Source organism: Physeter macrocephalus, chromosome 14 (assembly GCF_002837175.3).
Source record: "Physeter macrocephalus isolate SW-GA chromosome 14, ASM283717v5, whole genome shotgun sequence".
In the NCBI taxonomy this organism is placed as follows: Eukaryota; Metazoa; Chordata; class Mammalia; order Artiodactyla; family Physeteridae; genus Physeter; species Physeter macrocephalus.
In genome coordinates this window covers 66,982,799-66,998,501 of record NC_041227.1, presented here as the reverse complement: position 1 = coordinate 66,998,501, position 15,703 = coordinate 66,982,799, and the positions used below count along the sequence as shown (strand labels likewise).

General features: G+C 52.4%; 1 protein-coding gene across 1 annotated transcript in view; it reads right to left on the bottom strand.

The window, feature by feature from the left end:
- Positions 1 to 15,703, bottom strand: part of GSG1L (GSG1 like) — an 80,920-nt gene that overhangs the window by 3,839 nt on the left and 61,378 nt on the right. Inside the window, exon 4 of the mRNA XM_028499423.2 lies at positions 9,121 to 9,191. Coding sequence (XP_028355224.1) covers positions 9,121 to 9,191 — 71 coding nt within the window. The remainder of the gene's footprint in view (positions 1 to 9,120; positions 9,192 to 15,703) is intronic.

Sequence of the window (15,703 nt, the reverse complement as noted above, 5' to 3'; positions counted from 1 at the left end):
CTGCATTGGCAGGCGGATTCCCAACCACTGCGCCACCAGGGAAGCCCTGAGCTGACTTTTTATAACAAATGAAGAAACCATGCGGGAGGAGAAGAAGCGATCCCTGAGCTGGAGGTATGTGCTCGGCCCACCTTCCCTGAGATTCTGTACATTTGAGAGTCTCTTTGCTCAGCCTCTCCTCCTTTGGGTACAGACTCAGGGCAGGGAACTGTACTTGGAGTCTGATAGTCAAAGGTTCAAATCGAGGCTCCACCACTGACAAGCTGAGTGAACCTATTTTTTTTTTAAGCTGTGTGCCTTTTTTTTTTTTTTTTTTGCGGTACGCGGGCCTCTCACTGCTGTGCCCTCTCCCGTTGCAGAGCACAGGCTCCAGACGCGCAGGCTCAGCGGCCATGGCTCACGGGCCCAGCCGCTCCGCGGCATGTGGGATCCTCCCAGACCGGGGCACGAACCCGTGTCCCCTGCATCGGCAGGCGGACTCTCAACCACTGCGCCACCAGGGAAGCCCAGCTGTGTGACTTTTGACAAGTAACTTCACCTCTCTGGGCCCGCAAATGGATGTTACTTACAAGGGAGTCAGCAGACCCTGCAGGCCCCCTGCTAGAAGCCTTTCATTATGTGACCTCAGAGAGATGTGAAAATTTTTAAATGCCAGTATAGAGGGGGTTTGGGTTCAACCACCTCTCTTCACAGATGAGGTGGCCAAGGCCCAGAGGGGGGAAGAGATCTATCCAAGGTCTCACTCAGAGGTTTGGCAGCAAGTACTGTGCTTCAGATTCCCTTGGAACCTCCCAGGCTTAGCAGAGTATTCAGCCCACAGGAGGTTCTCAGAAGATGTGATTTATCTTCCATTTTTGGTCCAAATATCAAACATGAAGTTTTTTAACATTCAGCCTCTTCCAGTCCTAACATCTCAATCCCTCAGTGGGAAGTCACTGTCTCGAACTCTCTCCAAGGCACCAAGTTCCCGGGAGATCAGCTCTCAGCTCTGCCGAATTGTGTGAAATCACATCCACTGTTCCAAAATGGATTCATTGGGTTGGAAGGGTCCTTCAAGACCAAGAGCGGCATCACAAATGTGCAGACAGGGAAATGGGGGCGATCGCAGGGGAAGTGACTTGTCCAAGGTGCTCCAAAGCCAGTAGAGGAATTAGTGAGGGTGGGGCAGGTGGCTGGTATTGCCGTTCTTGACCCCATAGGAGCTCAGCCTATCACAGAAAAGCCAGATGGACCCTCTCCACCCTCTGTCCAAGGTACTGAAGAACCCTCTCCAGGACTCATGGGCCCAATCCAGAGCCTACTGTCTGGCTGCCCAACCTTGAACTCTTACCTCTAGAAAGACTTGGGATGTGGGGAGAGATGGGGAGATGAATCAAGGTTGGCACTGAGATGTCTGGCTTTGGAGACCCTGCCAGCTAGTGACACCATCATCGCTCTTCCATTGCCGCCCTGACTGCCTCTCCAAGTCAACCCTGCTCTGTAAATCTGCATGCTGAGGGCGCTTCAGAAACTCCATCATATTTGGTAATATCTGTTTACTTGTTTCCTCCCGTTTTCCTCTTCTAGGCTGTATGTAACATGAGGACACAGACTAGCTCTGCTTTTATTCATTGCTGTGTCCTCGGCACCCAGCACAACTCCACATGCAGTGCTGAGAGCGTAGATCTGTTGAATGAATACGATGGAGGATTTGGAAAGGATTTGTGTGGGATCCATGTGGAGGGGAGGGTTGGGTTTTCTGGTTTACCTTGGGGATGGGTTGTCCTAGGAGATCGAATGGGGGTCTCATCCCTCTCTTCACGACAGTCCATCTGCTGGGGACTTCTTCCTGGGCCATAACGTTCTCTCCATCTCTTTCCCACACTCGGGATCAGGCTGAGTCCACTGAACCTGCCGCCTCTCCCCAGAGCCACTGATTCCTTCCTTTCCTCATTTTTTGAGCACCTACTGTGTGTCCGCCTCCACCTGGGTGCTGGGTCTGCAGACAGGAGTCAGATGCAGACCTGTCCTCTGGGTGCTCACAGTCTAGTGAGGGGAAGAGATGACAAGAGCAAACGTGCCTCCAGCTCTCACTGTGTCAGGAGCCACTCACTGTGCCTCGCGTTCCCTGGCTCATTTAATCCTCAGAAATGGGAGTTAGGCGCCATTACTATGCCCATTACACAGATGAGGAAACTCAGGCTCAGACAGGTTAAGTGACTTGTCCAGGGTCTTACTGCTGGGATTTGCACCTAGGCAGCCTCACTTCACAGGCTGGACTTGTAACCACTATAAAATTCTCCCTCATCTGCTCGAGCGCCAGGGAAGGGAAATGCAGAGGTGAACACACCACCTCTGCTAGGGGCTGGAGAGGGGACTGGTTACTATTGCTAGACATCTGAGCTAGACTTGGAAAGCACTGGTAGGGTTTGTTTTTTGGTTTTTTTGCCAAAGGGAGGCAGGGAGCAGGTCATTTCAGGCAGAAGGAACAGGGTGTGAAATAGGTTCTTGGCAGGTAAATGAGGTTTTCAGGAGGTGTGAAAAACCTCATGATGTTGGTGATTGGAGGAACGGGAGATGGTCTGTGAGGCTGGAAAGCCCAGTCCACGGGGCTGGAGGGGTGAGGAGTGGAAGGCCGCAGTTGCAAAGACGCTGGGTGCCAGGTGTAAATGGCCCGGCAGGCCCCTGGGGGTACAGGGTTTATCCTGTACCTGGGGTTTCTGCTGTATCATCAGACTTACCTGAAGCCAATTCCTGGCCTGCCCCAAACCAAGGAATTGGAATCTCCAGGGAAATCTGTATTTTAACAACTGTCCCCAAGTGTTTCTTCAGATCGGGGATGATTGCAGAAACACTGCCTTGGGCAAAAATGGGCATAGAGAACAATGACACAGCTCGAGCTTAGAGTCACCCAGACTTCTGAGCCAAGAAAAATGACATCATTGCTCAGAATCCAAGGAACTTCACCTGTAAAATGGAAAGAGTCCTCAGAGAAACTACCCCATGAAGACAAAGTGAGCTCAACCACTCCCTGGAAAGGTACTGAGGACCAACCCTGTGCTAGGCACTGGGGCTGCCACACAAATGTGGTGACAAGGTCCTGGTCCCCATGACATTTCCATTCCAGTGGGGGAGAGAGCTAGCAAAGGAGGATTCCAGGGGTGATGAGTGACTGAGAGAAAGCTGAAGCACGAATGGGATGGCTGGAGAAGTCTTCCCGGGGAACGTCCAGGAGGGGTCGGCACAGGCCCTGACACCCACCAGGGATGCTCTCACAGGAAGGTTTGGGGCTGGGAGGGGGTGGAGAAGACATGATTTTGTGTCTTAGGAAGATGGATGGGAAGAGAATCGGCCCTAGAAGCAGCAGTTTCCATCCAGAAGTTGCTGAATAGCCCAAACAGGTGACAAAATGCAGACTCCCTCCTGGGAGCAGCCCAGGGACAAGTGCAGTTCAGAATTTGGTCTGTGGAGCAGCAAAAGGAGTGTCTCTGGAAATGCAGAGCCCCAGGCCCCACCCTGATCTCCTCAGCCAGAAACCCTGGGGTGGGACCGGGCAATCTGTGTTTCAGGGAGCCCTCCAGGGGATTCTGATGCTGACGCTGGCTCAGCTCTCTCTACCCCAGTGCCAGGGTCTCAGGTATCTCCAAGCTGCATGGCTGTCTGTGTGCCCAACAAGTTGGCATTGATATTTATTTCAGAAATATTGTCTGTTTCCATTTTAATAAAGGAAGCAGACTCAAGCAGTACTATACTGGATTTGATTTTGATCTAATAAAAATGCCAAGTTGCTCTGAGCCCAGAAAAGTCTTTCTTGAAATTCCCTCTGCTATTTTGAGGGCAGCAGCGGCAGAGACTCATCTAGATGGAGCTCCCAGAAGCCACCTCTATACCCGGCGAGTGACAGCCTCTCACTCAGCCCAGCCTCACAGACACACCTGGCAAAATCAAAAGCTTGTCTCGGGCATTGAACTGGACAGCTGCAATCAGCTGCAAACCCCAGTTGTCCCTAAAAGGAAGATGCAGACACCTGGACCATATGGCATCACTGCCTCCAGCAAATGTCACATCTGATGTACCCCCGAGCTAGCTGGTGGCATTGCAAAGCCACAAAGGCAGGTTTCAAAGGCAAACTCTTTCCTCAGGAAGAAAAAAAAAAAAAAATGTGGCAGAATCTATATCACACTAGCCCAAGAAAATATAGCAACTTTTGGAACAGTTAAGATAACCAAAAGTTCATGTAACTGTTTATGTAAAAGTGGCTTCTCGGGTGGGATATGGTGGGAGAAAATGAGAGGTTTAGGGAGGCAATTCATCACCTACCGTGTGCCACCCACTGTTGTAGGCTCTCAGGATACAGGCATGAACAAAACAAAAGACAGGGTAATCTCATGGAACCCAGCGGAGCAAGGCAACAAAACAAAAACCAGGCATGTAAGTATAATTTCAGAGAGGTACAGATATCATGAAGAAAAGAAAACACAGTGATATGAGGTCGACTGGGGAAGCTGGTGCAGGTTAGGGGAGCTTCTCTGAGGAAGTGCCCTTAAAGAGGAGACAAGGGACTTCCCTGGTGGCGCAGTGGTTTAGAATCCACCTGCCAATGCGGGGGACGCGGGTTCGAGCCCTGGTCCGGGAAGACCCCACATGCCGCGGAGCAACTAAGCCCGTGCGCCACCACTACTGAGCCTGCGCTCTAGAGCCCGCGAGCCACAACTACTGAAGCCCATGCGCCTAGAGCCCGTGCTCCGCAACAAGAGAAGCCACCACAATGAGAAGCCCGCGCACCGCCATGAAGAGCAGCCCCCGCTCGCCACGACTAGAGAAAGCCCATGTGCAGCAACGAAGACCGAACACGGCCAAAAATAAATTAAAAAATTAATTTTTTTTTTTTAAAAAAAGAGGAGACAAAGCCAGCCATGCAAAGATTTAGAGGGAGAGCCTTTCAGGTGGAGAGAAGAGCACGTGCAAAGATCCTGTGGAGTGAACGAGTTCTGTATGTTCAAGAAAGAGAAAGGCCAGGGTGGCTGGAGCAGAATGAGGGAGGGGAGAGTGGGAAGAAATGAGGTGGAGAGTTTGGGGGCCGGAGCAGCAACGGCCTGGCTCCCAGGATAAGGGGATAGATCTACACGCCAAGCTGAGTTGTACTTCCCGGGGGAACAGAGATCTCAACAAAGTCAATCTGCGTCTCAGAGCCTCAGCCTCTCAGTCTACACAACAACAACCATCAACCCTCCTTCCCAGGGCTGTGCCAGCCGTCAGATGAGATAGCTGTGAAGTGCTTAGCGGGACCTGCACACAGTAAGTGCTTAATAATGCAGGCTCCCTGGCGCTCCTCCTCCCCCGTGTGTCCTGCTGGCAAGTCAGTACACCAACCAGATCTGAGCAGTTGCTCAGTAGAGAAATATTGCAAAACTTGTCCAGGCCTTTCCAAAACATTTTCTTGGCCAAAATCCCACTAGCGGCTAAGAGGCCGCATCCTGGAGGTGGTGTCATTTCCCTAGACGGTCTGATCAGGCTGCTCTCCAGGCCATGAACCATTTGAGGATCCAGTCCACAGGCGGCTGGGCCCCGCATCCCCAAACGCTGCCTGGGGTCTGGCAGATGGGGTGTGCCCAGCCCACATTCGGGTGCCTCACCCCGTCAGCTCCGACAGCAGATGGGGTCTACCTCTTCCTCACTGCTGTGACTCTGAGTCTCCAGCGCCTCCGCTGGTCCCCGGGGAAAGACAGCCATCCGGATAAGTCGGCTACCTGATGAAAGGCACACGTGGCAGAGGTGCTGGGGACTCTGAGGTTCCTTTCTTCCCCGAGAGGCTGGGACTTGGAAAACCTGTGGGAGCCACAGTCCCTTCCCCACCGGCTTCCATGCTTCTCTTTGAGCCCCAGGGTGTTAGGACCTCGTGGCTTCTCCATCGCTCCCCACCCCACACAATTTCCCTCGACGGTCTCAAAAGTCCCCCAGCTTCAACTATCTCTGTTCTCAACCCTACACGCCCCTCAAACTCGTCCTCTCCAGGTCCATCAGTGGGTGACATCTGGCCCTTGATTGCTGGCCTGAAAGTTCTGTGCATATCTTAGGTTCCCGGCCGCCTCCATCCTTCACCTCAAGTCAGACAAGCTGATGCTGTGGGTGCGCCCTCCCTCCCAGTGGAGCAGGCTGCTGACCTCCTACAGTGCCAGAGCTTTCTCCACCCGCCCCAGGAGAATTCATGCACCCCACCCTACCCCAGCAGCCTTCAAACAACGCCTGAGGAGAGCTACTGTCATGTCTGGGGGGATAACTCAAACCGTGTGCTCTGCACTGGCTCCCCAAGTCACCCAGCAGGACCTACAGTGATAACCAGCCTGGAACACGGCTTCCACCTGCCATCTGCCTTTCCCTGCTTAGTCTGCCTCCCTGGCACCGATTTGTATTTTCTGGGATCACCCAAATAAGGTACTTGCTGTTGGATCCTTATCTCAGGATCTGCTTCCAGAGGAGCACAAACAACGCACTCAGACGACTCTTCCAGCAAAAAATTCTTGAATCCTCCCACTTTTATCTCTGTTGCCACATGTCAGGCCACCGTCACTCCGGGGGATGAGGGGACGGCATCTAAGCTGGTCTGCTGGCCTCTACTCTTCCTCCCCTCCCATCCTTTTCCCACACTGCAGGTGGATGGAAGGATGGATGGACAGATGTGGATATAGGTAAAGATGATGTATACACAGGTATAGATATAGCCACAGATACAGATACAGATAAATAATCTGGGCAAGTCTCTTCCGCGCTCAAAATGCCCCCTGCCCCCCACTGCAGAGCCAGCTCCTTCCCATGGTCCCGCCCCCTGGGCACCCCGGCCCCATCTCCTCCTGCATCCCAATCTCCATCCCCCACCGCTCTCCCTGCTCCAGCCACGTGGCCTCCAGTGCTGGCTGCTTTGGAGACTTGGCACCTGCGGGCCCCTCTGCCTGGAAGGCTCTTTGTTTGGCTGACTCCTTCTATTTCCGTAGGCCCCAGCTCCAGCGGCTCCTCGAAGAGGTGGCTCTAAAGAGGCCTCCCCCGATCCCTCTTTATCATCACGTTCCTTAGCACTTGAGATCACCATGTTTGTTTCTGAGTTTACTTCTTTCTTGATTCTCTCTCCCTCTAGACTCCCACCCCCCAAGGCAGGAGCTTTGCCTGCTCTGGCTACCGGCTGCATCTCCAGTGCCAGCACGGAGCGTCTGCACAGCTCAGTATTTGCTGAGGGCACGAAAGACAGAATTCTCCGCAGGCTATTGACCTGGGGAATGCATGTGATGCTTGGGAGGTGAAGTGGATGCCAGGACAGAGGTGAGGGGCTGGGGTGGGGGTGGAGGGCTTCTGCGGCTCGGCCGACGCTGGCTGTCCTCACTTTCCATCCCAGGGTTCACTTTCAGGGCCAGATTTGCTCTCTGGACTCTTTCTTCCATCCTCAGCCCTCAGGGATCTGGCCTTTCCTCCTCCCAGCTCCCTTGATGCCCCCAAGACAAGCCCCACGACCTCTTTCCACCCAGGGCTTCCTGCCCACTCTGCAGGGGCCTCAGGGGGCTCCGGCCCAAGCAGGGGAGCCAGTGGCCCTCTGCAACGTGCCAAGGCTCTCAGCCCGTGTCCCTACCATGTGCTTCCTGAACCCCTCTGGTGGATTCCTGCTCTCTTCTGTTATCCCTGAGGCAGGCGCTCCCCGGCCTCCTCCATGCCCTGGCTCCTGACCCCTTCCTCCAGGAAGCCCCCCACCCTGACACCTGCCATGAAACCACAGTCTGTGGGCCCAGCAACCACCCCAGTTCCTCGGGCAGGCAGTTAGCATTCTGGACATCTTCCTGGGCTGGTGTCTCCTACAGGAGCCTCTTCCCTCAGCGTAAAGACCAGACCTTCTCCTCCTCTCCAGCCGGGCCTCCTCCCAGGCTCCTTCACCCGCCTCCATCTTCTCCTCTCAGCAGAGCCATTTCTCACTCCGTTACTAGGATCCCAGGGGTTGGGGGCAGACAAACCTGAGTTTAAATCTCTGCTGTCTTAGTTCAGATTCCCCAGAAGCAAACCCTGAGACAGGAATTGGAGCAAAGGGGTGACACTGCAAAGATGCAGGGAAACTTGACAGAGGGGAGGACGTGGCCCAGCGGAGGGAAGGCGGCCAACCCAGGCAGCTGCTAGACCTGGTAAACCTGGCTAATCCTGCAAATCACACACCTCGGGGCGATACCACTCAAGGGGCGAGGGAGCCGGGGTATCTATATGCCAGCTTCCCTGGCACTTCCTGCCTTCTGTGGGTGGAGGTGGGGTAAGCCCCCAGGCACAGAGATGCAGATACTAGCAGCTGGGAGGCACCATAGCTTCCTAAAAGGTCTGAGAGATACAGGCAGGGCACAGACAGCACCTGCTCTAACGGCTCTGCCACTGACTAGCTAAGCTGTGTGACCTTGGGCAAGTTGCTCCACCTCTCTGAGCCCTCATTTCTGCAAAGTGTGGTTAATAGTCCCGGCTGTAGGGGTTGGCGGTCAGCAAGAACAGGACATCAGGCATAAAAAGCCCTTAGTACAGAGTGGGGTGGGCAGGGAGCACGGGGTGGGCATTCAGCAGGCTCGGATGAGATTCTGCCACTTTAACTTTAGTCTCAGCTCCTTTCTTTTCTGTCCAGAGCAAGATCTTTCTCTCCTTTGACCTCCCCTTTGCTTTCTGGTCCAGACATTTGTTTTCTGAATAGGAGCCCTAGATTCTGACCCCCACCGTGCGGCATATGAAGTCAGTGCATTCTGAGCTGCCACAAGTATCCACTGCTCAAACAGACCTTGTGAGCTGTCACCTCCCTGACTTGGCTAGTTCTGCCCCGGAGCTGTTGTCCCTTCCAGCCAATGGCTAACCCCGGCCTGGATGGAGCTGTGGTTCGCCTGCCTGTCTTTAAGGCACCCCCGTGTCCCTCTTGCTTCCTTAGCATTCCGACCCCGTTGTAAGGTCCGTGGCCACTGTGTGCAGAAGACTCGCTCTGCTAAGACCCCAGCCTCAGTTTCGCCATCTGCAGTGTGTGTCTGGGGGAGAATGCAGGGGGGCAGGGAGAAGTTGGCCTGGCCCATCTCCAGGGTCCTCTATTCTCAGACGGCTCACGAATCTGCAGCACTGGCTCCTGCAGGTGAGGCCACTTACGGGCAGGGTATCTCTCGTGTCGGCAATCCAAGCGGAGGTCCTCCTCCTCGTTTCCGTCCCCCTTCTCCATCCTGGAAAGAAAAGAAGCCAAAAGCCGGTGTAAGAAAAAGCAGGCTGAGCTGGCAGAGACCCGGGACCTGGAAAAGTGCAGCCCCGCCCCACTGGAGAACATTTTGTGAAGCAACTTGGCCCATCGTCCCACGGGATCCTTCCCACGGCCCTGTGAGACGGCATCGCTATCTTTCCATTTGACTGATGAAGAAACAGGTATTGAAAGGTGATGTGACCAATCAGGTGCCATGCAGCTGATAATTTAGAGGCAGAATAGGGCTGCAAACCTACGTGCTCTCACAAAAAGATGTTCAATCACGTGCAAATAGCATATGACACGAGAATGTGTACAGTTTGATTTGCTTAAAAATTACACACGAATATGCACAAAATATTACTTGCCAGAACATATACCAAAGGGTTAGTGGTGATTAACCCCAGATAGTGAGAATATAGCGGATTAAATCTAGAACCTTCTTTTTGAACTTACCCCTATTTTCTGATTTGGGGGCAAAGGACTTTTATTAGCTGCACCACTTTCTTTAACTAAATCAAAACATTCCCTAAAGACATTTCTACATAGAAACAAAGCCCTGGTCTTCTGACCTCTGCCACAGTGCTCTTTCCCACCGACAACTGTGAGAATTTCTCCTCTGGCCTCTCAAGATCACTGCAGTTCCAGAGGGCGCTGTCTCTGCTGGCCTGGCCGGGGATGGGATGACAAGCACAGAGCAGAGGAAGGGTCAGAGTGAAAGCAGCTGCAGATTCTCCAACACAGCTCCAGACCTAGACCCTCACCCCCATGCCACCAGTGACTCAGCCAGGGAATGGGCAGGGCCACAGTCCCACATGGCACTCATCCACGTGTAACCCCAATACATTCCGGAGCTCCACGAGGTCCAGTCCGCATGTGCCTCACCTGTAGACAAACATAACCTAGGCCTCCAAAGTAGAAACAATTCCAACCATTACTGTATGTCCTAAAGAACACTGAAAGCACCCCCAGTTCCTTATCTGTGGCCCTGCACCTTGACATCGGCCCTCTATTCCTTGCTTTGCTTTTACTTGCCTTGCAGCTGTCCTGGAACCTCTCTCATCTCACATCTCACTTTCAGTGCCGCCCTACACTCTCTCCAGGGTCCCCAGCACGGTGTCTTCCCTTTTCCCCACCCTCCTCTTCTTTCCACTGCTCTCCTCTTTTCTCTCACGCAAGCATGTCTCAATTCTTCCCAAAGCAAATGCCCCACCCCTGTTTTCTGACTCTTCCCATCACCTCTTATTCCTAGTTGCATAGCTGTGTCCAGAAGCTTGGGGCTAGAGGAGACGTGGGGCAGGCGGTCACTGAAAGCAAGCAATGCCAGAAGTGTCCCCAGTAGAAGGGAAAGAAATACTCAAGCAATGATAATGTGGGTCTCCTAACATTGTTCATTCACGCATTCAGCAGGGATTTCCTGAGGCCCTGCTCTGTGCAGTTTGTACCAGATGCTGTAGAGGGTGGAAATGTCTACTTCATAGTCTCTGCCCTCAAAGAGCTTCTAGTCAAGTAGGAAGTCAAGCATGCACACGAGTTAGAAAATGCCACGCATTAAATAACACACTTCGGGATTGCCTACGATAATGTCTGTACCAGGGGCTAGGCCTGTGCTTCCCAGGAGACAAACTCTGAACACAGATCTTATTAACAAGGACCTTCTGTGGCCCAGGAAGCCCCAGATGGCAGAACAAAGGCCTGAGTGTAGATGCTATATGAAGGCAGATATCCTAGAGATAACTGACTCTATAGGAAGGTTCAAGGGAGGCTCAGTATAAGGGAAGATATATTTTTGTTTGTTTGTTTGGTTGGCTTTTTGTTTTTTTGTTTTTTAGTGGAAACATCCTTGTTAGTTTCCTTATAGCACAGGCTTGTTTAAAAAATTCCAACCCTATAGACAGAGCAAAAGTCCCCCTATAATTAAACCTCCGTGAAGGGAGATCACCACTGAAAGTAGTTTAGGGTTTCAGAATTAATACTTTTTTTTACATAAATAGCCTCAAATTAAACAGATTTTTTGTAATCTGATTTTTTAACTTACCCTTAAAGTTCCAATGTGTTTTTATATCAGTACACATAAGTCCCACTCATCTTTCCTCGTAGTTGTACATGAAAGAATAATGAATATTCAATAACCTATTGATAGACATTTCGGTGTTTTCCAGTTTTTTCACTCTTCCAAGTAATGGTGCATGTGTATCTAGCAAGGGGGTGAGTTTCCCCTTCTGCAGAGGTGCTAGAGGCAGGAGAATGCCCAGTCAAGAAGGTGCACCTGGGGACTTCCCTGGTGGCACAGTGGTTAAGAATCCACCTGCCAATGCAGGGGACACGGGTTCGAGCCCTGGTCCGGGAAGATCCCTCATGCCGCGGAGCAACTAAGCCCGTGCGCCACAACTACTGAGCCTGCGCTCTAGAGCCCGTGAGCCACAACTACTGAGCCCACATGCCACAACTACTGAAGCCTGGGCACCTAGAGCCCATGCTCTGCATCAAGAGAAGCCACCGCAACGGGAAGCCCACGCACCGCAACGAAGAGTAGCCCCCGCTCGCCACAACTAGAGAGAAAGCCCGCATGCAGCACTGAAGACCCAATGCAGCCAAAAATAAATACATAAATAAATTTATTTTAAAAAATAAAAATAAGAAGGTGCAACTGGATTCAAACACTGCATAGGAGGCTGCAGCAGATAACTGAGCCCATTTCATCCCGGAGACCACCTGCCCGGCCACGGCTAGAACCTCCGGGTCAATAGATACCAGCCCGGCCAAGTACTGGGCCTCCCACATCCTCCTGCATTTCACAGCCTTAACCTTGAACCCATTCCTCGATCTACTACTCCAGGCTCCCAGTTCTCATAGCTTCCTATCCTGAGATCATCTTCCTCCAGGCCTCATGCTGGGCACCTCCCTCTGCTGGGAGCCCCGCCCTGGGAAGAGGGGCCAGCGAGCAAAGGAGCTGATGCTTTAGGAGAGAACAGCCCCGCCTGGCATGGTAAGCCCCGTCCCTGGTCACCCAAACCTTGCTGCTAAGAAGCCCAAAGTTCAATAGTCAACACAGAAGAACACCTGCCAGTTAGGGGGCACCTGCTGAGCTGGGGGCCGAGGGACAGCTCGAAGTCCCCACCCTTGAGATGCTCACACCTGCTATACACATGAACCAATAATCACAACTCCATGTACTAAGTTTTAAGCTAGAAGGACGTTACAAAGGTTGAATAAGGGTGACTGTCTATCTAGACCAGGGGTTGGCAAACTTTTTCTGTAAAGGTCTAGATGGTAAATATGTGAGCCTTTGCGCACCACATGATCTCTGTCACAACTATTCAACTGCCCTTGCAGTTGGAAAGCAGCCGCAGACAATACGCAAACGAATGGGCACATTGTTTAATAGACGATTATGTACAGCAGGTGGTGGCCTGGACTTGGCTTCCGGGAAGATAGTATGTTAACCTCTGGTCTAGCCAGTGGTTCTCCATGTGGAGGCCCCCCGAAGTCACCAGGGGAGTTTCAAGTTGCCCCGTGATCACAGTGTACAGCCAGGGTTGAGATTCACTTGTGTCGGGACCAGCAGAGGCTTCACAGGAGGAAGCGATGCTGGAGCTGCATCTTGAAAGCCACAGGACGCGCTCGCCTCTCAGAGAGGGAGCTGGGATCCAGCCCAGGTCTACCTGTCTTTCTGCCGTGCTGTGTGGCCGTTCTAGAAAGAGCTGGTTCCTTGCACAAATGCAGCCCTCTCCACCAGGTTCGCTAATGAAAATAAACGGTCTGCAGGGTCCTGGCAGCTGTCTGGTGAGTGGCTAACGCTCGGTTAGGGCAACGTCTGTGACCCTTCGTCCCCCTACCCCCGTGCTTCCTGGCAGAAAACACGTGAGGACAAGAGGATGCTTCGGGGACAACTGAGACCTTGGGCCCTGCAGTGAGGCGGGATCGTGGTTGAGCCCAGCTCTGCTATGAATGGACAGCTCACCCGCTCTGAATCTCTGTGATCCGGAGTTTTCTACGCGGCCATGGGCAGGACAGTGGTGGAGGGAATGACCGTAGGACAGCTACCACCGCCCCACTGGTTGCTGTGAGGTCTGAAGCCCAGCACCTGGCACAGAGGGAGGGCTCAGAACAGAGTAGCACTACTACTGGTTTCCAATCTGTTTAATCATTGGTCTCCCCACAAACATTTTAAACTCAGAGAGAAGAAGGATGGAGTTTATCTCCTTGTCCACTTGTAGTCTCAGGGTCTAGCACAGCGATGGCACAAAGTATCCCAAAGAATGTCAGAAGGGAGGGAAGGGGGAGTGGGGTAGGTAGGGAGGCAGGGAATTGAGGAAAAGCAGCCAAGGCTAAGAGCAGACCTCCGGGGAGGCAGCCCAGGTTCATCCAGGGAGGCTGAGCTTTGTATTGAAAGAAAAGGAAATACTCAAATGTCACTAGATGACTATCTTGTTTAATTTGAAGTACTTCCTGCAGGAAATATTATGTGGTTTCTGAAGACAGGCTTTTGCTTTTTTTTGATGGTGGTGTGAGGGGTGACCCACGAATCTTAATAATTAAGTGCCTTGAAGGGTTAGCGGGGGATGCTTGGGGTGAAGCAGTGCTCGGAAGGGGCAGCGGGTGGGTCCCAGGGCCCCTCCGGCCCTCCACGCACCTGCTGTGTCACCTTCCTCTCCGGGTCTCAGCATCTCCTCTGTGAGGGGGTGGAGCAGTGGCTCCACTATGTACTAGCTCTCTAAGTCTGGACACGTCCCTGTCATCCCTGAGCCTCGATTTCCTCATCTGATAAATGGGCATAATAATGTACCCACTCTTAGGGTTGTCATAAGGATTCAGTGAATAATACACGCTCTAGCTCCATGTGTCTGACGTTCTTACAGCACTGCCTGCACTTGCTACTGTCACGACTGTTATCATCAACGGTGTCAGCATTCTCACCGCTGGGGCCTTTGCGGTCGGTCACTCTGTGACTCCACCTCCCAGCTCCTGATGCAGAAGGATATTATTTTAACATATTAACCAATGCTCCCCCTCAAAAACCCCCACATACACCCCTTCCTTTCATTCCATCATTTTGACCTCGTTGCGTCAGGAAAGGGATGTTTTCCAAGAAGCAGAGAAAAGCCTTCAAAGTATGAAACACCTCTGGATTCAGTGCAGAGGGAACCACAGGGAGTCACAGCACAGCCTCTTACGCCCCAGAAGAGAAGAGTCTCCCCAAACTGGGGACAAGGAGAGTCAGAGCAGAGGCTGGGTGAGCCGACGCTGTGACGGGCAGAAAGGTGGATGAGCCCTAGGCAAAGGCGACAGAAACAGAGGTAACTGCTCAGACTTTCACAGGAGAGAGAAATAAACCTGTGCATGGTTTAAATCCTCATTATTTGCGGTATATTTACACTGATTCAAACCTGTATCCCAACCACAGAGGCACTACCATCGAAATCATCATTACCATCATCCCCATTTTACAGATGTGAAAACTTTGTAACTTGCCCAAAGTCTAGTGCTGTGCTGGGAAAGATCCACAACCAGCTCTACAATAGAAAGTGCTCTGCTTTGTGGTGTTTGTGGACCTCTGTGGGGTGAATACTCCCAGCACGGCTGATCTGAAGCAGAGAAAAGGCTTCAAAGTGTCAAACACCTCCGGACATCACTGAACGTGTGACGTCACTGGACGTGGCGCCAGGAAGGCATCTGTACACTCTGCTCTCATGGGCCAGCTCCACCCCGGCAGCTGGCTGGTGGCAGGGCAGGGATTTGAACTCAGGTTTATCAAGAAACAGGCCCAAGCCTGTTTCCATTGTGCCCTGCAGATTCCCGGCTGGCAAGGGATGCTCTGTCAGACTCACCATGGGTACACCTACACTGTGAGGTCCCATCCCACTCGGGCTCTCCCAGAACAGCCAGCAGGTGTGCAAATGGCAGTGAGGGGTGTGACCACACTGTCACAGAGTCACTGCTCCAATGGCCCACAACATGTGGCATCGGGTTGAGCCTGGGCATTTGCTCTTTTTGAGAGAAGAGAAGGACGCAAGCAATGGAGCAGGGAGGCTCCAAGGATTTGATGGTTTGAACAAATGTCTTGTCTTACAGGGAGACCCCTGGCACCTGCCCATCTAATTCCAGAGCCAAGTGTGGCCACAGCAGCTGGGGCACTAGGAAGAGGTCTACCGGGTCTTACCTCTGTTGTGGCGGGAGCCCCAGGCCTCCCCAGCACACAGCTCCCAGCACGCTCTCCAGCTGCCGTGGCCCTCTCTGTGCCATCCTCAAAGCCAAACCCTTTCTCGCTGCCCCAGGCTGGCTTGTTTCCCAAATCTCCAGTCACTTCCTGGTATAAAGTGGCAGTCTACGTGGTGTGCTTCTCAAACCATCTGATAAAGGACTAGGTTTTTCTCCCTTAATTTTCAGTCTACCTCAGACCAAATTTTTAATAAAATACAATAAAAATGAGTTGCTAGAAAATGAAACACACACACACACACACACACACACACACACACACACACAAAAGGTAAG